Source organism: Bos javanicus, chromosome 19, assembly GCF_032452875.1.
Source record: "Bos javanicus breed banteng chromosome 19, ARS-OSU_banteng_1.0, whole genome shotgun sequence".
Taxonomy (NCBI): Eukaryota; Metazoa; Chordata; class Mammalia; order Artiodactyla; family Bovidae; genus Bos; species Bos javanicus.
Window position 1 is genome coordinate 19,588,441 of NC_083886.1, and position 21,924 is coordinate 19,610,364.

At 48.2% G+C, this 21,924-nt stretch overlaps 1 protein-coding gene across 1 annotated transcript; it reads left to right on the top strand.

Annotated features, from left to right (window-relative positions):
* The first annotated feature begins 6,018 nt into the window (after positions 1–6,018).
* On the top strand, positions 6,019–10,903 carry COPRS (coordinator of PRMT5 and differentiation stimulator). The gene is made up of 4 exons (XM_061390458.1): positions 6,019–6,194; positions 8,776–8,842; positions 9,224–9,445; positions 10,155–10,903. Exons 1-4 carry the CDS (start codon positions 6,096–6,098, stop codon positions 10,322–10,324), a joined length of 558 nt encoding a protein of 185 aa, XP_061246442.1. The 5' UTR covers positions 6,019–6,095; the 3' UTR covers positions 10,325–10,903.
* Positions 10,904–21,924: the final 11,021 nt, after the last annotated feature.

Sequence of the window (21,924 nt, forward strand, 5' to 3'; positions counted from 1 at the left end):
TGTGTGTGTGTAGTGTTTTTTGGTGTTCAGAGGTTTTGTATGTGTGTGTGTATGATTTCTTTTGTTGAAAACCCCATCTCCTGCTCAGGACAACTCTGTTTACGCCAAGCAGTTAACTAAATTTTCCACAACACCATTTGTGGCCATTTTTCTTAATGTTGATTTTAATTTTGCCTTTCTTATATATTTCTATGAATATTAGTCTATTTTAGGACACCTTTATGATGAGCTTTTGTACTGTAAATGGTTGGTTGGTTGTCATTCTAAAATAAGAAACATCTCTGTCTTCTCCACTAAGTCTTGGGAAGTTCAACATTTAAATACTTAATGGGCTTTTTTTTATTTTAGGAAAGAACACATAAGAGATGAGAGTAAAAAGGATGGTGGTTGTCCTTCCAGCGTGGCTATGAAGATGGGTCACTCTGGGGTCATCACATCCTGTACCTGGTTCTCACAATTGCAGATAATGAAAATGCATGTAGCCAGTGCACCCTGAGCTCTGCTGATATGGTGGCTTCCAGCACATGTGGGGACTTAAATGTATTGAGATTAGATAATTCAGTTTTCCATTTACACTGGACACATTTTCTTTTCTTTTTGTTTTTTTAATGATTTTATTTATGGTTATGCAGGGTCTTCATGCTGCGTGGGCTTTTCTCTAGCTGTGGCAAGCAGGGGCTGCTCTCCAGTGGGGGGGCTTGGGCTTCTCACCGTGGTGGCTCCTCTTGTTGCGGAGCACGGGCTCTGGCGCCTGCGGACCTCAGTACTGCGGCTCCCGGGCTCGAGAGCCCCGGCCCAGTGGCTGTGATGCGTGGGCTCAGCTGCTCTGCCACGTGCGGTCTTCTCAGACCCGGGGTGGAACTCGCATCCCCTGCTTTGGCAGGGGGGCGATTCTTTACCACTGAGCCGCCAGGAATGCCCTCAGGCATATTTTTGACTAGTTTTCCACGCTTCCATCTGGTAAGAGAGGCCTGGGAGCCAGGAGTCCTCAGCCACAGTGCTGGCTCTGCCATCAAAAGCTCTGGGGCCTCTAGCGAGTGCCTGCCCCTTCCTCAGTCGTGTCTGACTCTGCCCACCAGGCTCTTCTGTCCATGGGATTTCCCAGGCAAGATTACTGGAGTGGGTTGCCATTTCCTTCTCCTGGACACATTTTCAAGTGCTCAGCCAGCCCCGTGGTTTCCTGAACAGCACAGATAACAAAACTTATCCACCCATCAAATAAGGTTCTGTTAGACACTTGACCTAGATCCAGTTAGATCTGGGGAAACTGATTCGTGCGTCAGAACAGAAGACAAATGGTCACACTCTCTTGTAGGAAAGCCTGCATAGAGAAAAATATGTTACCTATTAACTGTGTTAGGCTAAATATTTTTCAAATGGCTTATGTAATGTATAAACAACATTCTTTGAGAGATTTGAAGGAATAGCGTAATCTCAGATTGTCATAAAATGGCCTGATGAACAAAGAATCCCAGCTTCCAGCTTTTCTGCTACTTAGAGGTTAAGGCGATTATCACACCTTGAGCAGATTTGTTACAGAGGTTCAGGCAGTACAGGGAAGGAAAGGCAGCAAGGGCTGTCTTTAGAATTTGGTGTTGCCCAGCTAAGGTGCTGCCTAACTTCTGCTGCCCTCAGCTGTAGATGGCCAGACTTGGAGCACTGCAAGATGGGCCCTAGGTGAGACTACGGGCACAGTGCAGGATGTTTAGGGTTACTGTGACCGAGTGTCATAGCTTATAGTTCAGTCACTTAGTCGTGTCCGACTCTCTGCGACCCCATGAATCGCAGCACACCAGGCCTCCCTGTCCATCACCAGCTCCCGGAGTTCACTCAAACTCACGTCCATCGAGTCGGTGATGCCATCCAGCCATCTCATCCTCTGTCATCCCCTTCTCCTCCTGCCCCCAGTCCCTCCCAGCATCAGAGTCTTTTCCAGTGAGTCAGCTCTTCGCATGAAGTGGCCAAAGTACTGGAGTTTCAGATTTAGCATCAGTCCTTCCAAAGAACACCCAGGACTGATCTCCTTTAGAATGGACTGGTTGGATCTCCTTGCAGTCCAGGGGACACTCAAGAGTCTTCAACACCACAGTTCAAACGTCAATTCTTGGGCGCTCAGCTTTCTTCACAGTCCAACTCTCATCCATACGTGACTACTGGAAAAACCATAGCCTTGACTAGACGGACCTTTGTTGGCAAAGTAATGTCTCTGCTTTTCAATATGCTGTCTAGGTTGCTCATAACTTTCCTTCCAAGGAGTAAGCATCTTACTTGCACCCATTAATTTCATGGGTGCAATCACCATCTGCAGTGATTTTGGAGCCCCCCAAAATAGTCTGAGACTGTTTATCCATCTATTTCCCATGAAGTGATGGGACCAGATGCCATGATCTTCGTTTTCTGAATGTTGAGCTTTAGGCCAACTTTTTCACTCTCCTCTCGTGCTTTCATCAAGAGGCTTTTTAGTTCCTTGTCACTTTCTGCCATAAGGGTGGTGTCATCTGCATATCTGAGGTTATTGATATTTCTCCCAGCAATCTTGATGCCAGCTTGTGCTTCTTCCAGCCCAGCGTTTCTCATGATGTACTCTGCATATAAGTTAAATAAACAGGGTGGCAATATACAGCCTTGATGTACTCCTTTTCCTATTTGGAACCAGTCTGTTCCATGTCCAGTAAAACTGTTGCTTCTTGAACTGCACATAGGTTTCTCAAGAGGCAGGTCAGGTGGTCTGGTATTCCCATCTCTTTCAGAATTTTCCACAGTTTATTGTGATCCACACATTCAAAGGCTTTGGCATAGTCAAGAAAGCAGAAATAGATGTTTTTCTGGAACTTTCTTGCTTTTTCTATGATCCAGCAGATGTTGGCAATTTGATCTCTGGTTCCTCTCCCTTTTCTAAAACCAGCTTGAACATCTGAAAGTTCATGGTTCATGTATTGCTGAAGCCTGGCTTGGAGAATTTTGAGCATTACTAGTGTGTGAGATGAGTGCAATTTGTACGGTAGTTTGAGCATTCTTTGGGATTGGAATGAAAACTGACCTTTTCCAGTCCTGTGGCCACTGCCAAGTTTTCCAAATTTGCTGGCATATTGAGTGCAGCACTTACACAGCATCATCTTTCAGGATTTGAAAATAGCTCAACTGGAATTCCATCACCTCCAGTAGCTTTGTTCGTAGTGAGACTTTCTAAGGCCCACTTGACTTCACATTCCAGGATGTCTGGCTCTAGGTGAGTGATCACACCATTGTGATTATCTGGGTCACGAAGATCTTTTTTGTACAGTTCTGTGTATTCTTGCCACCTCTTCTTAATATCTTCTGCTTCTGTTAGGTCCATACCATTTCTGTCCTTTATTGAGCCCATCTTTGCATGAAATGTTCCCTTGGTATCTCTAATTTTCTTGAAAGAGATCTCTAGTCTTTCCCATTCTGTTGTTTTCCTCTATTTCTTTGCATTGATTGCTGAGGAAGGCTTTCTTATCTCTCCTTGCTATTCTTTGGAACTGTGCATTCAGATGCTTATATCTTTCCTTTTCTTTGCTTTTCGCTTCTCTTTCACAGCTATTTGTAAGTCCTCCCCAGACAGCCATTTTGGTTTTTTGCATTTCTTTTCCATGGGGATGGTCTTGATCCCTGTCTCCTGTTCAATGTCACGAACCTCCGTCCATAATTCATCAGGCACTCTATCAGATCTAGTCCCTTAAATCTGTTTCTCACTTCTACTGTATAATCATAAGGGATTTGATTTAGGTCATACCTGAATGGTTTAGTGGTTTTCCCTACTTTCTTCAATTTAAGTCTGAATTTGGCAGTAAGGAGTTCATGATCTGAGCCACCGTCAGCTCCTGGTCTTGTTGACTGTATAGAGCTTCTCCATCTTTGGCTGCAAAGAATATAATCATTCTGATTTCGGTGTTGACCATCTGGTGATGTCCATGTGTAGAGTCTTCTCTTGTGTTGTTGGAAGAGGGTGTTTGTTATGACCAGTGCATTTTCTTGGCAAAACTCTATTAGTCTTTGCCCTGCTTCATTCCGTATTCCAAGGCCAAATTTGCCTGTTACTCCAGGTGTTTCTTGACTTACTACTTTTGCATTCCAGTCCCCTATAATGAAAAGGACAGCTTTTTTTGGTGTTAGTTCTAAAATGTCTTGTAGGTCTTCATAGAACCGTTCAGCTTCTTCAGCATTACTGGTTGGGGTCTATAAGGGTTTATGAAATGTTAAGAGTTTTGATCAATCTGGCTTGGTTTCTAATGGGTTAATGCTAAGACCTGGTTAGCTCAGGGTGAGAGTTACTGGGCTCCTGAGTTGTCTCATCCATTTGTGGGAGAGTTGTAGCCTGATTCCAGCCCAATTTCTAGAGAAACCTGTTTATAGAGAAAAGAGTAAAATGGGATTAAAGCTACAATTGCATAAAAAGTTTTTAAGCTCTTACGCACTATTTTATGCACTATTAGGTAGACGCGGGTAATGGACTATTGTAACAGGTTTTGGCCACCTCATGCGAAGAGTTGACTCATTGGAAAAGACTGATGCTGGGGGGGATTGGGGGCAGGAGGAGAAGGGGACGACAGAGGATGAGATGGCTGGATGGCATCACCGACTCGATGGACGTGAGTCTCAGTGAACTCCGGGAGTTGGCGATGGACAGGGAGGCCTGGCGTGCTGCGATTCATGGGGTCGCAAAGAGTTGGACATGACTGAGCGACTAAACTGAACAGGTTTTGACTTCCAATAAACTGGAAAATTCTGAAAGAGATGGGAATACCAGACCACCTGACCTGCCTCTTGAGAAACCTATGTGCAGTTCAAGAAGCAACAGTTTACTGGACATGGAACAACAGACTGGTTCCAAATAGGAAAAGGAGTACGTCAAGGCTGTATATTGTCACCCTGTTTACTTAACTTATATGCAGAGTACATCATGAGAAACGCTGGGCTGTAAGAAGCACAAGCTGGCATCAAGATTGCTGGGAGAAATAACAATAACCTCAGATACGCAGATGACACCACCCTTATGGCAGAAAGTGACGAGGAACTAAAAAGCCTCTTGATCAAAGTGCAAGAGGAGAGTGAAAAAGTTGGCCTAAAGCTCAACATTCAGAAAATGAAGATCATGGCATCTGGTCCCATCACTTCATGGGAAATAGATGGGGAAACAGTGTCAGACTTTATTTTTGGGGGCTCCAAAATCACTGCAGATGGTGATGGCACCTGTGAAATTAAAAGATGCTTACTCCCTGGAAGGAAAGTTCTGACCAACTTAGTATATTCAAAAGCAGAGACATTACTTTGCCAACAAAGGTCTGTCTAGTCAAGGCTATGGTTTTTCCATTAGTCATGTATGGATGTGAGAATTGGACTGTGAAGAAAGCTGAGAGCCCAAGAATTGATGTTTGAACTGTGGTGTTGGAGAAGACTTGAGAGTTCCTTGGACTGCAAGGAGATCCCATCAGTCCATTCTAAAGGAGATCAGTCCTGAGTGTTCTTTGGAAGGACTGATGCTAAACCTGAAACTCCAGTACTTTGGCCACCTCATGGGAAGAGCTGACTCATTGGAAAAGTCTCTGATGGTGGGAGGGATTGGGGGCAGGAGGAGAAGGGGCCGACAGAGGATGAGATGGCTGGAAGACATCACCGACTCGATGGTCATGAGTTTGAGTGAACTCCGGGAGTTGGTGATGGACAGGGAGGCCTGGCCTGCTGCAATTCATGGGCTCGCAGAGTCGGACACGACTGAGCGACTGAACTGAACTGAATAGGTTTTGAAAGAAAGCATGTCCATTGTGATTGGGTAGGGGTATCACGCAGGCGTTCAAGACCCAACTAGTCGTCTAGCCCTGGGACCTGCATCGCCAGTGGCTACAAAAATTAGATTGGGTAAACCGGGCTTTCGGAGGCGGGCACTCCCCGCCCCTTACTCCGCCCCGTCCGTTGCCCCGCCCCTGGCTCCCCCTTGACCCCCGCGCCCCGCCCCCCGGCCGAGAGCACCCCAGGCTGATTGGCTCTCAACGGCGTATCCTCGGGCCGGCAGCCAGGCCGGCGCGTCACGTGGCCGAGCGGCGACCTGGGCGCCGAGCCGCGGGCAGACAGGGATGGACCCTCCGACCGCCGGGGCCCAGTCGCTGGGGGCCGCCGAGCAGCCGCGGGGTCTGCAGCTGCCGAGCGGACGGGAGGCGCCCCCGAGTCCGGGGGTGAGCGCGGCGCGGGGCCTGGGCGCGTCCACCACCTGCGGTCGGGGGCGGGAAGTTGCGGGGGCTCGCGGGGTGTGGGCCACGGAACCGGGGAAGCGCTCCCGGCCCGCTTCGGGCAGCCCGGCCGTTTGGGCGCGCGCCCGAGCTGGGAACAGCCGGGCCGCGAAACTGTGGGGCGGGGCAACCTCGAGTACGTGGGTGGGCGCGCCGGGCTGGGAGTGGTGGCTGTTGGCTCCAGGGCACCTTTGCGTCCTTGCTAAATGGGAGGTGATGCTTCTGACCGAGAGCTGGGGCTGCTGCTGGGGGGCCTGGGCTGGGGCCAGGTGAGGGCGACGAGAAGAGCGACTTTCCCTGAAGGATCTGTGTCCCATGGTGGGGATGCTCAGCTAAGCCAGAGCACCGGATGATGGCTCCTGCGCGCTCTCCTTTTCACTGAAACCAAAAGGCCGCGTTTGACGCAGGCTTTCTAGAAACTTGTTTTCTTTTGCGCGCCAGACGGCTCCCGGTTTCTCAAAGACTGCTATTACAGTCATGTCCTGCCCTTGTTCAGTAATCCCTTTTAGACGGGGAGCTCCTTGAGGGTAGGAACGCTCTATTTAGTGCTGTAAACCCGCTGCGTAGCGTAGTGCCTGGCACTTGACACACGCATATTTATTGAGTGGAAGAGGAATGCTTGTCTAAGCATCAGAGACATCCTAACCAAAATAAGATAGGAAAAATGTAGTGGTAGGCTTATAAAGAAAATTACTTTAGCGGGCAGGTAGGATGAGACTGATTTTGTCAGGCCACAGTAGGAAGGTTCCTGCACTTCCTCTCCAAGATGAGAGGATAGTGGTCGTGGCAGAGGCGTGGAGATGAGGATGTGCAGGGCAAATGGTTGGGAGCTTGGAGAGAGAACTGTGCTGCACAAGTTGACGGAGCCTGAAGGGGCAATGTGGATGCCATGGCGAATTTTGTACTCTAGCAGCGGAGGCCTATTGAGGTTTCTGGGCAGAGTGGTGATTTCCAGTGTGAGGCCGCGGCAGATGGGTGAGTGTGGGCCCCTGGTGGTCCAGTGGCTAAAACTCTGTGTTCCCAATTCAGGGGACCCTGGTGGGGGCTCCCATATGCTGTAACTAATACCTGGTGCAGCCAAATTAAAAGAAAAAGTGGGTGAGTGGGAAGGCAGGTAGGGAGCTCTTGCAATAGAAGAGGTGAGAAGTCCCACTACTGGTCAGCAGGAGTGACTGGAAGTTGTCACCGACTACTGGAGATGGAATTAGCTCATTAAATCCAGGTAGGACTAGGTCGTGAGCTAACTGGGGCAGGTGCCAAGCGCAGTTTAAATGTAGGGGCAAAGAAGGTGGGTTTCAGCTCAATAAATGTTATATTCCTGCTGTGTGCTAGGTGTCTTCATTGGTGTTATCTCATTATAAACCTCCTGCTGGGTTAGAACAATTGTTCCCAATTTCCAGAGACGGAAACCCAGGCATGGTGGCTGAAGTGGTATGTCCCAGGTATACTCTGAGTGATAGGGATTGAAGTAAGGTCTTCTCATGCAGGCTGTGAACATTTCTCGCCTCACTTAGAAAGACATCTTCACAGGTGATAGGATTTCAGAAACTCTCTCTCTTTTTTTGTTTTTGGCCATACTGCCCAGATACGGGATCTTAGTTTCCCGACCAGGGATTGAACCCATGCCCCCTGCATTGGAAGCGTGGAGTCTTAGCCACTGGCTTGCCAGGGAAGTCCCAGGATTTCAGAACTTTTGAGTGATGGGAGCAGAGAAACCTAGCGATGGCTATGAAGGAAGATGATTTCCTGGCAACAGCTGCCGATTTCCCTTGAGCAGCTAAAGCTCTTTTGTCCTCATCTGTCGGTCAGTAGATGAAATTTGATAAAAGAGCTATTAGCTAGATAAAAAGTTAAGGTAAAAATGAACACGGAGGTATCCACTGCGGGGAAACAGCAGCCGGCCCCAGGGCTGAGGGAACAAAGGGGTGAGATTGGAATGACTAAAATGTCCAAGCTCAGAGGAGAATTTCAGGGAGCTGAAATTCCAGCCTCTGGGGACAGGGTACTGTCCTGGCTAGTTTGGAGTCTCTGAGCTTGGAGGAGGAGTCCTAAGGGCCCAGACCGATCAAGAGAGGGCCTGGTGAGGGACTTCCTTGGTGGCCCAGTGGCTAAGACTCCACGCTTCAGTGCAGGCAGCCTGGGTTCGATCCCTGTTCAGGGAACTAGATCCCACTGCCAAAATTAAAGATCTTGAGTCCTTCAGCTTAAGAGGTGGTGCAGCCAAATAAATATTAAAAAATTTTTAAAAAAGGTAGGGCCCAGTGAGGAGACCGGCTCTGTATGTGCTGGCAGCCTGTACACTGGGTTCAGTAGACACTCTGTGAAAGCAGGTGATCCTGCCGGCAGGGTTGATGCCTGCAGGAATGGGAAGCAGCAAGTCCCAACCTAACAGGGCACAGTAGAAATGTGGGTCCCAGGGTCCCGCCCCAGCCTCACAAAGGAGGGTCTGAAAGGGTGGATCTGGGGCTAAAATGCTGGCCATTCCCGAGATATCCAAGTCCTGGGTCCTTGTTTCTTCTTCCCGCAGACTGCTTTTGCCCCAGCTGACCACTCCAGTCAGGAGAAAGCGACTGAGAACGCCACAGATCGACTAGGCAAGTAGGCGACAGAGGCTGGGGGGGCTCTTGGGAGAGACCAAGGAAGTCTGTACTGTGAAAGGTTATCATTGCCAGAAGCCCTTTCTCTCCGTGTCATTTAAACCACCTGAAAATACACACTGTGCCCGATTTGCTCATGTGAGTGAAAAGACCTGGTAATGAATGGCCTCGTTTAAGACAGAACATCTTATTGAAAATAAATTATCAACCCTACTTCTAAAACTGCGAACAGAACAACAGTTTTTAAATAAGTGCTCTGGTGGCTAAGGGGCTCCGCACGCTTGTTACTGTTGCCCTCTTGCTAAGTTTGCCGAACATCTTCCTAGCCGAACACGATCAGGTTGTTTTAAGATGTTCTTCCTTTTGTCGACTTCTTAGCCAACGGAGCACAGAGCATCCCTCACGATAGCCCTGCCCATGGTGAGGGCACCCATTGTGAAGAGGAAGGCTTTGCTGAAGATGACGAAGATTCTGATGGGGAACCGAGTCCCTGGGAGCTGTCAGAAGGAATGTCTGGCTGTCTACCCAAGGAACAGGCTGGTGATCTTTTTCACGAGGACTGGGACCTAGAGTTGAAAGCAGATCAGGGGAATCCATATGGTAGGTGCGGGGTTTCTGAGGTCCTAGGCCAGGCTGTTGTGCAGTCAGAAAGAATCTGCCTGCCAGTGCAGGAAACGCAAGAGATGCGGGTTTGACCCCTGGGTTGGGAAGATCCCCTGGAATAGGAGATGGCAGCCCACTCCAGTGTTCTTGCCAGGAAAGTCCCATGGACAGAGGATCCTGGCAGGCTACATATAGTCCATGGGGTCACACAGGCCAGGCTCCTGAGACCCTCCTACCAGATTAACCCGTAACAGTTTGGAAGAGGGAGCCACGTCTATTAGCTTTGCCTGATAGCTCTTGCAGGTCTGAAATTTCTGTGACGGCTCCTCTTTCATATTGGAGGTGGGGGTTGGTGGGGGGAAGTGCCAGTTTTACATTTTATTTTATAACAGTGTGGGTCTGTTTGAATGTTGAAACAACCTTACTCTCTCCAAATATCTTTGTATGAATGGAGCAGCCGCAGACAGAAGTGCTCAGTTGCTTTCTCTGCACTGCTAAAAACCTGTGTCAGAGAAGCGGGACTGTGGGTGGCCTCAGAATGAAGGTGCTCGGGATTCTCCAGCAACAGAAGACTGTGCATGCGTGTGTGCCCGCCTGTGCATATGTTTAAGCAAAGACGTGCAAGTGTCTGTCCCCTAGGTATTTTTGGGTCTGTCTTATCACACTCCCTCCTTCCTTTTAATCTGTCTTTTAAAACTGCCTGCAGATGCTGACGACATCCAAGGTTGCCTTTCTCAAGAGGTCAGACCCTGGGTGTGCTGTGCCCCGCAAGGAGACATGATCTATGACCCCAGTTGGCACCATCCGCCTCCACTGATACCCCATTATTCCAAGATGGTCTTTGAAACAGGACAGTTTGATGATGCAGAAGACTGAGGGTGTCGCTTTTGCCTGGTGGGTGGGTAGATGGGCCGCTCAGGTCACGGTCTCCTTTCTTTGAGGTGTGAGAGGTCACATCTAGGGAAACATTCCCAGTGATCCCCCAGTCGGGCAAACGGACTGGTGTTAAATAAGGTCCTGAGTGCCCTGGCTCTGTTGTTGTTTTTATAAGCTCCTCCTTGGAACGTGTGTTTATGTCTGTGTTGCGGGGAGGAACCGTGTTCTTTATAAATAAAAGAAGAAAAAAGTCAGTGTGCTTTTGTCTACTTCCTCCCCCTTTTTCATTAGATAATTCTGAGCAAAGCTTCCTCTCCTTCATTTAAAGCCCTTCAGTCCATTTTCAGGATTGATGTATTTTGAGATGAAAGATTAAACGACTCTGTGAAAGAAAACAATATTTTAGTTTGGCCTCTGTGGATCTGGTCCCCCTGACCAGAAACTGAGACGCTGGTGACTTCACGGCTGACTTCTATTCCTGTTGTGGAAAATTGACCATTTACTTAGTTAACAAGGACTTTGTGCAGGCTGGAAAATGAAATGGCAAATTAATTAAAGCAGCAATTGTATAACCCTCAATTGGCCTGAAAGGATTTTACACTCTGTTTTCCATTTAATCTTCTAATCCTTACAATTACTTACATAAGTCACTTAAAAAATTTTTTTAACCTCATTTTAGAGAAGAGGAAAATAAGGCTCAAAATGTTTTGACCTCTCCCAGATCACATGGCTGGGAGACAGCAGAACTGTGACTTGATCCCACACACGACTCTGAAGTCTTCCCGTGGTTGCCCTCGTGTGTGCGTGCACGTGCGTGTGTGAGTTGGAGGAGGGACCTGGGGGCCACACCTCTGCAGGTTTGTGATGCCCCAGACCGAGTCAGTCACACTTGCCCCCTTTGGCAGGCTGAGGAATTGCGTCTTACCTCCCTACCCCCTTAATGAAACTGAATCAAGAAAAAGTTTCAGACTTGAAACCTGAGTCCACTTCACAGCAGGTAAATGAACAATGGACCGTTTAAGCAATTTTTTGGAGGCCCCATAAAAAGTGCTGGGCTCCCCAGGTGGTGCTAGTGGTAAAGAACCTGCCTGCCGATGTAGGTTAGATGAAAGAGAAGTGGGTGTGATCCCTGGGTTGGGAAGATCGCCTGGAGGAGGGCATGGCAGCCCACTCCAGTATTCTTGCCTGGAATCCCATGGACAGAAGAGCCTGGCGGGCTACAGTCCGTGGGGTCACAAAGAGTCGGACACGACTGGGCAACGAAGGACGCGTGCATAAAATGTGTGAATAAGGCAGCACCATATGAGGGAGGGCAGTGGCTTTGGCTGTGAGGAGCCCTTATGGCCACGGCTGTCCTAGGGAGAAAAAACAGTCCCTTCCGCTGTCCTTCCTGGAGAGATAGTGGTAGACCACAGCCGCACACCACTCTCGCTGTAGTCTTCCCAGCGTCATGAATATGTCAGATGTTAAAAAAGGACCTTGAGAAATGAGCCAAGAAACACTGAGGGCTGGGGGACCATGGCAGAATTGCCAAAAAGAAAACTGGTGGTATGGGCAGGTTATGTGGGTGTGTGTGCAGTTATGAGGCAGCTGGAACTTGAGTAGAAGCAGAAGTCATGAGGTGGGGAGAGTCCATGTTTGTCGGAGGGAAGGAAGAAAAGAAGCACGTGTGCATGAGTAACAGCAAAGAAAATTGACAAGCTGCCTGGTCCATGGAATGGTGGTGCATGTGGATTCTTGTTGCTTCTAAAAAGTTACTCTTTGCCATTCTTCTTGGGTCTTCCCAGCAATATTCTCTTAAGGACATTAGAATGGCTTTTACGATTGAAAGTTGGGTATGTCAGGAGAACAGGAAAAGACGGGAGGGGCTGTCAAATGTTCTGCTTTAGGTCTCATTCTGATGCCCTCTTCTAGGGTGGATCAAACACAGAAGGGATCAACAGGTGGGTGACTCCCCAGGCTGTGAACCCTGGTTATCTCAAGGGGGTGAAGTGCGAGTAAAAAAAAAAGAAGTAGGGACTTGGAAAAATACTAATGATATAATAAGTGAAAATACAGACTCTAGAACCATTCTGATATTATTGGAAACCTGAAAAAATGGCATATGTATGGGATAAGGATTAACATGGACAAATGGAAACAATTTGATCAGACAGTGGAGGTGTTGGCAATTTGCTTTTGTATTTTTGTTTTTTCAATATAGATTTTGCAGTGAGGTATTTAAAGACACATTGTTTTCCTAAAACAAGATGCCTCTGCCTTGTCATCCCCATTCTCTCTGACAAGTGTCACGGCACCTGCCCTCCTCTGCTGCAGTCGCTGGCATTTGGGTCCACCTCCTTCCTCAGAGTGAGAGCTCTCTGAAGGCAGGACCATGTCTGACTCCTCAGCTTTCCTGTTTCTTTAAGACATTGTATAGGAATAGGACAGAGAGAACTGTCCAGAAATGGTCAGATTTGCAACCATCCTTTACTCTGAAAGTCTTCAGTCAATGACCATGTAAACTTTGTTCTCCAAACACTATAGAGTGTGTGTATGACAAATGAGTTTGTAATACAGATTATCAGATAAACGACAAATCGTTATATGAGAAATAATTGAATAAAAAGGAAATGTCACAGTGACTTCTAACCAGCATCCTGTAGTGAAGAACTTCCATTTTTGGTACTAAAAAAATACAAACCAAAAAACCCAAAGCCAAAAAGCTACTATATATCTGAATCTCTGATTTCTGAGCTGAGCCTTATAATCTCAGATTAGGGAGAGAACATGGATGTTGCTTAGTTTGGCCTGCTCGTGTGTGTAGGAATCATCTCTGCTCATTTCCGGCCACGGGGAGCTCATTACCTCAGAAGGAGCCCACCCATTGCTGGTCAGTGCTACTTTCTGGAAAATTCTCTCTGGTATGGAATTGGAATCTAGCCACCTGGTGGTCCTGGTCTGCACTGTGGTCCGGATATTTTTTCCATTGTAGGAAATGAGCACTCGTACCCTCTCTCCCATCACTTCATGGCAAATAGAAAACAGTGGAAAGTGTCAGACTTATTTTTTGGGGCTCCAAAATCACTGCAGATGGTGATTGCACCCATGAAATTAAAAGACACTTACTCTTTGGAAGGAAAGTTATGAGCAACCTAGATAGCATATTGAAAAGCAGAGACATTACTTTGCCAACAAAGGTCCGTCTAGTCAAGGCTATGGTTTTTCCAGTGGTCATGTATGGATGTGAGAGTTGGACTGTGAAGAAAGCTGAGGGCCGAAGAACTGATGCTTTTGAACTGTGGTGTTGGAGAAGACTCTTGAGAGTCCCTTGGACTGCAAGGAGATCCAACCAGTCCATTCTCCTTCAGAATGGAGGTGTTCTTTGGAAGGAATGATGCTAAAGCTGAAACTCCAGTACTTTGGCCACCTCATGCGGAGAGTTGACTCACTGGAAAAGACCCTGATGCTGGGAGGGATTGGGGGCACGAGGAGAAGGGGACAACAGAGGGTGAGATGGCTGGATGGCATCACTGACTCGATGGACGTGGGTCTGAGTGAGCTCCGGGAATTGGTGATGGACAGGGAGGCCTGGCGTGCTGCGATTCATGGGGTTTCAAAGAGTCGGACACGACTGAACAACTGAACTGAACCCTCTCTCCAGCTTTTCCTTTTCTAGGGACTTGCAAACATGTGTCTGAAATTGAGAGACTGGGGGAGAAGAAGGTAGAGGGGGGAAGGGAGGAGGGGGTGGAGAGGGGAAGTGGGGAAGGGAATGTTTTGTGGGTTTGGCAGGCATTGCAGCGTTGAGAGAGGTTGAACTTGTTCAATGCATGCGGAATAGAAGAGGACCAAGGACAGAACCCTGGGGAGCATTTGTGATTACCGGGTAGACAGAAGGATCGGATCCTGAGGGCAGGCTGTGACCCAGGAGGAGGAAAACCCAGGTGTGGGCGCCCCTCAAGCGATATCTAAGGAGGAGAGACTTTTAAGGAAGAGGGAGTGGCCATCTCTTCTGGAGGCCAGGTAAGATGCAGGGCAAAGAGCGTGTTGCAGGTGTGGAAATCAGAAAGCGCTCTGAGAACATATGGACTTGGGGTCAGTGCAGGGGTGGGGATGGGGCATCACAGGCTAACATGTTTTGAGGGATGATGGGGTATCACAGGCTGACACATTTTGAGGGATGCACCCGAACTTTTGGTGCTGCTGTTTCTCTTGGGCTGGACGGGGGGCAGTGGTGATTTCTGGCCAGCTTCTCTCAGAATGTGCAACCAGGCCAGGAAGAGGCAGTGATGGGAGAGAAAAGGAGTGACCAGAGAGAGGGGCAGACATGGGAAGAGGCTGCTGGAGAAATAGAGGCAGAAGGGACTGTTAGCGGAGACAGAAGAGAAACTCTTATTCTGCGTTTCTTTCAAATAATCTCATTAACCAGGAAAGAGACCACAGCTGACCACTTTAAAAACTTGGGTGATGGAAAGGAGTGGACAAATGTGTTTCTTGTGTGTCTGGGTGACATTTCTGATGCGCCCTGTTTTCTCTCCTGCCCTGTCTCCATGCAAGCAGGCTCCTTGCCTTCATGTAGGCACATGACAGAGTCGAAAACAGCCAAGACGTTTTTTGTTTTTTTCAGCTTCGGTTTTACAGAAAGGGATTTTTAAATTAAAAAAGAAATGTGTATATATTTGGTAAGCAGGCAAAGGAGTTTGGGGCCAACAAACTATGAATCTTGTAGAAATTTGGGAAGAAAGATTTTTCCCCAGGCCAAAAAAAAAAAAAAAGTCCCCTAGTCTATGAGAAGAAAGATGGAGAGAACAAAGAGAGCACTCTGGAGACGCTAAGATCAGATGGAATTATGAACCCTACTTCTTAGTGTGTCCCCGGGGGGTTAGGTCTCCAGAATGATAGATGTTGGTGCTCCTAGGCAGTCAGGACCATCTCCCCAAAGATGCCCAGGTCTTAAGCAGGCAGAGGACTGGAGGGACCCAGAGGGGCCGTGGGACAGAAAAGACCTGTGAAGATGGATATCGGATGATGTCTTGCATTGCTTGAGGTGCTTGAGAAAGTGTGAACCCCAAAAGGTACACATGGAAGCTCAGGGTCGGAAAATGGGATGGTCAAAGAGACGACCGTTTTGCTTCTTGAACCCCTGAAACGTAGAATTAACAGAAGCCAAGATGAGAATGAATTACTGCTGGGGGCAGGGGGCCAGATCATCAGGTAGGTATGATGGTGTATTGAAAGTATCATCATGGGCTGATTCATATCAGAGTGCTGATAATTTTTGCTTCATTTTTATTTTCTGTCTGGATGAAAAACTCCCTGTTTTTGTATTGTGGCAGAACAAACAGAATTGTACCATTCACAATTTGTGTAAATCATGCTGTGTATTTTTGTATGGCTCTGGCATGTTTCTGTCTGTTACGGCTTTCTTTCCTTTTGAAAGGTCTGGAGGAATGTACTCTTTCACCTCACCCCTAAATTAGTTTGGTGCAGTGTTTATTTTTAAAAAGTCTTTATTGAATTATTTACAATATTCAAATTTACAACATTTACACTGTTGCTTCTGCTTTTTGTGTTTTATGTACATTTACAATATTTACACATTTACAATATTGATTCTGCTTTTTTATGTTTTGGTTTGGTGTTCTGGCTGGGAGGCATGTGGTATCTTAGCTCCCCAACTGAGGGTCGAACCCACAGCCCCTGCATTGGAAGGCAAAGGGAAGTCCCTGGTGCTGTTTCTAGTGGGGACAGCATGGTCATCATGAGACCCTGGGGGGGATGGGGGATGGTGCCTCCTGTAGCTCTCTCTCAGGTGCATGGTGCTTGGTGGGTTGACTGTGAAGGCTGCAAAGACCACACTGTCTTTATGTATAGGAGCAACTGGCTGGACTCTGCAAGGCTGCAGTGCCCTGAGGAAACCCGAGATCGCCTTCCAGGGAGAAGGAAGCATGCTCATTGGCTTAATAAATACCTTGGCATTGCACTGCCCTTGGTTTTCCGGAGTTCTCATTCCTGGACCCAACTTTCCCAGGATGGTTGGAATATGGAGAAAGAGAAAAAACAAAACAACCCACAACAGCCCAATACCCTGGCTGTAGCCCATGTGGATTCTGCCTGCCAGTTCTCCCAGAGCAGATTCCCCACCCAAATAACAGACTGCTGGATCTGGAGGACTCCGTGTGTGTGTGTGTGTGCAGGCCTGAGCGTGGCAGGCCCAGGAGAAGTGGGAGGGTGTAACAGGAAGGCAAGCTGCACGGCTGGCTCCCGCTGTGTTGACTTAGCGAGTCTGGCTGCAAAGCCAAGGCCTTTGGAAAAGCATGGCCTCCCAGTTTCCGGCAGTTTCTGTGGAGCTGGTTCCAGGACTCAGATCTTGCAGGTGTTGATGGGCAGGAGGAGAGTTCAACTGGGTCCCAGGGCACCAAGGCTGAGAGGGTCCCACCAGGATGTGTCCTCACTCAGGGCCTGGGGAGTAAAGCACAGCCAGTTTCAGGAGAGGGCATTTCTCTGCATCTTAACAGGGTTCTCCGTTCCTCCCGCTTTGAGTCAGAGAGAGAAGTTTCCCCAGGAGGCATGCTCCCACTTTCTGCCATTGCAAGGTACAATTGGCTTTCCTTTTCTTCTCCCCCCACACCTTTTCCGGTGAGGTGATTGTGATTTCAAAAGCCATTTCCTCTGACAGCTTCTTGTGAGCTGTTGAACAAATGTGGCAGATAGACCTTAGAGCCATGTGTTTGGCAACTCAAGGCAGGCGCCTCAATCTCTGCTGGCTGCCGCCTGTAGCCTTACCCTGTTCCTCCAGCAGGTGGCAGTACAGACCCACCCACTCGGTGTGTGCTGTGCAAGCCGCGGGGAGGGCGAGGGGCCCTGGAGGAGCCGCTCAGCGGGCTGAGGGTTACCTTACTGTTAGTGGGCTTCCTGCTGATTAGCAGTCTCACCTGTGAGTTCACAGGCAGGATTTACTCCTGATTTGATAGAGGAGTTTTCTCAGAAAAGATTATTGTGAAATTTAGGGTGAGAGTCATCATCACCCACCCAGGCCCCCCTACACCAACACCCACCCCAGAGCCTGGCACATAGTAAGCGCTTAATATACGCTTTCTGACTTCAACCAAAGTGTGCGTACGCACGCAGGAAAGTCAAATGCATCGCGCTACATCCCTCTGCCAGATGACACCTTTGGTGGTTTTTCTTAACAAAGCTTATAATTCTCGTTTTACGGAAAGAGACACTGAGGCTCAGGGAGGTTAAGAGAACTGGCCAAAAGTCACAAAGAGGAGAGATCGTGACGCAAGTCATCTGACTCCCTAGTTTTCAGGCTTGTATGCTTGCTCTACTGGGATGAGAAACATCTAGATTTAGCAACAGCTTAGGCTTCTCAGGTGAAGCAATGGCACCCCACTCCAGTACTCTTGCCTGGAAAATCCCATGGACGGAGGAGCCTGGTAGACTGCAGTCCATGGGGTCGCTAAGAGTCAGACATGACTGAGGGACTTCACTTTCACTTTTCACTTTCATGCCTTGGAGAAGGAAATGGCAGCCCACTCCAGTGTTCTTGCCTGGAGAATCCCGGGGATGGGGGAGCCTGGTGGGCTGCCGTCTACGGGGTCGCACAGAGTCGGACACGACTGGAGCGACTTAGCCGCAGGCTTCTCAGGTGGTGCTAGTGGTAAAGAATCCGCCTGCCAATGCAGGAGAACTGGGTTCAATTCCTGGCTTGGGAAGATTCCCTGGGAGAAGGGAAAGGCTACCCACTCCAGTATTCTTGCCTGGGGAGTCCCATGGACCCAGGAGCCTGGCAGGCTATAGTCCATAGTTCGCAAAGAACTGGACACGACTGAATCGACTTAGCATGCAGGATGAATTTTGTTTGAGAAAAAGCAGGAGAATCCCAAGTAGACTCTATCTTTATTCATCAATTTATTCCTGAACACCTGCTACATACTGTCTACTCAGGATGGAATGGTTCCTGCTATTAGGGAGCCCGGCTCAAACATGGACCCTTCTGTCACCACGGGAGAACTATGTAGGCCCAGGGTATGGTGGGAACCCTGAAGAAGGAGTGACAGGTCAAGGAGACCCCTAAAAGGAGACAACCTAAAAGCTGAGTGCTAGAGGGCTTGGCTGTGAAGTGGGTGGAGGATCAACCAGGCAGCTGTGTGTAGAGAAGCCTCCAGGTATGAGAAGGTCTCATGTATTTGGGGACATGGGGAAGGATGAAGTCAGGTTAAGCAGGAGTCCTTGAAAGATATGCCAAGAAGCTTGAAGGGTGCTTAGCAGGAATGTGTGATGGGCAGATTTTCGTTTTCCAAAGAACCTCCTAGTTCTTGGTGGGAGGAGGCTGAGACCCAAGCCAGGGAGGCCAGTCTTGGGGCTGTAATCTAGTAAGAGAGGATGGGGACCTAAACTAGGGTGACAGCTCTAGAGATGGATGCGGAGGAACAGATAGGGACTATGTATTTAAGGGGGACAGATCTCCTATAAGGGTTCAGTGAGGGAAAGGAGAGTCTGGGCTGATCTCGAGGGCCATCCTGGTTTGGGGAACCGGATGGATGGAATGGTCTCTAAAGAGTGAATGACCTCTAGATTCATAAGACCTTTCACATCCACTATTTCAAGAGGAAGGTGCTCCTTGTTCCAGATGTTCAACTTTGCTCTCAGGGTTTGGAGGACTCCCCGGGGGTGCTGTGTAGCCCTCCACCTTGAACTTCACCTGTGAAGGTCACACATCCAGGGCACCCTCTGTCCTTCCTGTGCTCAGAGAGCAGATGTTCAGAGATGGCCCCGTTCTTGCACGTGGTGTGTGGGGTGGACACTCTGGATGCCTCGCTTAACATCTGTGGCCCTCTTCTTGATGACCACACCTTTCTTAGGGGTGGGGATCATGCCTAAGTTGATCTGTGTTTCCTGTCTTCTGTATTCGTCTCCTAGGCCTGCTTAACAAATAACCATGACCTTGGTGGTGTAAGGCAACAGAAATGAATTTTCTTGTAGTTTTGAGTCCAGAAGTTCAAAATCAAGCTATTGGCAGGGCTGGAGTCCCTCCAGAGGCTCTAGCAGGGACGCTGTTTCTTGACTCCTTCACCTTGCGCTGGCGGCCGGCATCCTCAGCTTGTAGCTACTCACCCCAGGCACTGCCTGACTTCTCCACCTGTGCCTGTCTTCTCCTCTTCTGTCTCTCATAAGGGTACTTGTCATCAGATTTAGGGCCCACTTGGGTTATCCAGGATGACCTCATTACAAGATCCTAATTGCATCTACAAACACCCTTTTCCCAAATATGGTCACTTTCCCAGGTCAAGGGGTTAGGACGGAGACATATCTTTTGGGAGACTGCCATTTAACCCCCCACAGCCTCCGTGGGTGGCCAGACAATGAAATTGGGACCAAGGTGACATCATCGAGCCCCTGTGGACCAACCCGGAAGCCTGCCTGCTTCAGGACTTCCGGTTATGTAATTCAGTAAGTCCTCCTTACTGCTTTCAACCAACATGACATGACTCCCGCTGCCTCTTGCTGCTCAAAGTGCCCTGGCTGACACATGTGTCCATTTGGAGTCCTGCATGTGGGCAGTGGGATGTAGGGGAGAGAGCGCAGCGGTTGGAATTCTCCTCTGGGCTCTATTGTTGACACTGTGTGTGACCTTGGGCAGACCACAGGCTCGCTGCCCATGGGCTTGAATGCGTAAATGGGGCCCTTGTCCCTGTAAAAAGCTCTTCAAAATGGAAGCCACTGTGGTTTCTGTTGTTATGCCCTCTGCATTCCAAGAAAGACGTAACAGAACTGGAAAAAGGCCAGACAGTGGAGTGGTGCATGGCTTTTACCATTAGGGCAAGCTCCACAGTGAGACCTCTCCTGCCAGGAAAGATGGAGGCTGAGGAGGAGATGGAACTACAGTCTTTTGTATATAAGGCATAGCCACAAGGTAGAACAGATTTATTCCTCAAATCCTGGAGTCCTTGGAAGCCTAGGGTGCTCTTTCTGAAAGTTTGGGAAGTTGTTTCAGAGCAAACCACAGAAAGCAGCTCCTTTCCACGGTGGAGAGATGGACTAGAGGCCTGTGGGCATCGCGGTGCCCTGCACGTGGCGTCAGGGAGCCCTACCTTCCACTCCTGGCCCCAGCGGTGTGATGGTGAGCCATCTTCTCTGTTCCCTGTGTCTCAGTTTATTCACCAGAAACCTGGTAATAAGCTAGGAGTGAACTTCCACAGACTTACCATTGAGCTCCCTGCCTCCCCCGCCCCCTCAACCCAGCGCTGACAGTCCTGTGATCAGCTTCCGGCTTCTTACAAGTTCCTGTCATGGGCTTGCGGCAGAACTCACCGTGCATGAGCCTGTGTGAGGTCGCCTCTCCCTTACTGAGAACCACTTAAGCAATTCTCTCCTACCTTTCTTACATCGTCTGTTTCTCTTTCCTTACCAGATCACCCTGCTTAGAGTGTGCACAGAAACCACTATCATCTCTCCCATCTGAAAACAACCCTCCCTTAATCCGACTTCTGCATCTAGCTCCTGCCCACTTTCTCAGCCCCACTCTGCAGCAAAACACCTCGCAAGAATTGTCTGTACTTGTCTCTTTTGCTCGATGAATCTGAACAAAACGAACACATTCATGTAATTACCACCTGGGTTTTTTAAAAGAAGGACTATTATCAGAACCCCCGGAAGCCCTGTCCTCCTCCCAATCACTTACCCCTCCCTACACCCCAAGATAACCACTATCCAGACTTAACAACACCATAGATGAGTTTTATCATTTTTAAATTTGATTGCAGTAAAATATTTATAAAATGTACCGTCTTAAGCTTTTCGAAGAATGCAATTCAGTGGCACTGAGTACACTCACAATGTTGTGCAGACACTACCATGACTAGTTTCAGGACCTTTTTCCTGGCTTCAGAAGGAAACCCCACACGCATTAGTGCTCCCCAACCCCCATTCTCCTGAGCCCTTGGCAACCGCTGATGTGCTTTATGGCTCCATGGACTTACTTGCCTGTTCTAGACATTTCATGTAAATGGAATCACGTGATTCACAGCTTTTTGTGTCTGGTGTCCCTCACTGAGCAAGCTGTTTTCCAGGTTTACCCATGTTGTAACCTGTATCAGTGGTTTGTTCCTTTTTTGCGGCTGAATAGCATTCCATTGTATTTCTACACCACATTTCTTTATCCATCCATCAGGTGATGGATGTATGGGTTGTTTCCACCTTTTTGCCATCTTGAATAGTGCCGCTATGAACATTCATGCACAGATTTTTGTTTGAGCACCAATTTTATCTGTTTTCAAACTTTTAGATTGGTCACATGATACATAGGCTTTTTTTTAAAAAAAGAATCAGTTATTGTAAATTGAAGTATAGTTTATTTGTAATGTTTCAGGTGCATAGAAAAATGATTTTACATGTATATAGTCTTTTTCAGATTCTTTCCATATAGGTTATTACAGGATATTGACTGTAGTTCCCCATGCTATACAGTGGGTCCTTGTTATCTATTTTATATATAATAGTGTGTATCTTTTAACACCGAACTCCTAATTTGTCCCTTCCTTTCCTCTCCCCCTTTGGTAGCCATTTGTTTTCTACGCCTGTGAGTCTATTTCTGTCTTGTAAATAAGTTC

Excerpts from the sequence above, each read along its gene's own strand:
- COPRS (XM_061390458.1), top strand. The coding sequence starts at position 6,096 with ATGGACCCTCCGACCGCCGGGGCCCAGTCGCTGGGGGCCGCCGAGCAG. Across the intron at positions 6,195-8,775 it reads AGGCGCCCCCGAGTCCGGGG|ACTGCTTTTGCCCCAGCTGA; the intron begins GTGAGCGCGGCG and ends TTCTTCCCGCAG. Across the intron at positions 9,446-10,154 it reads AGATCAGGGGAATCCATATG|ATGCTGACGACATCCAAGGT; the intron begins GTAGGTGCGGGG and ends AACTGCCTGCAG.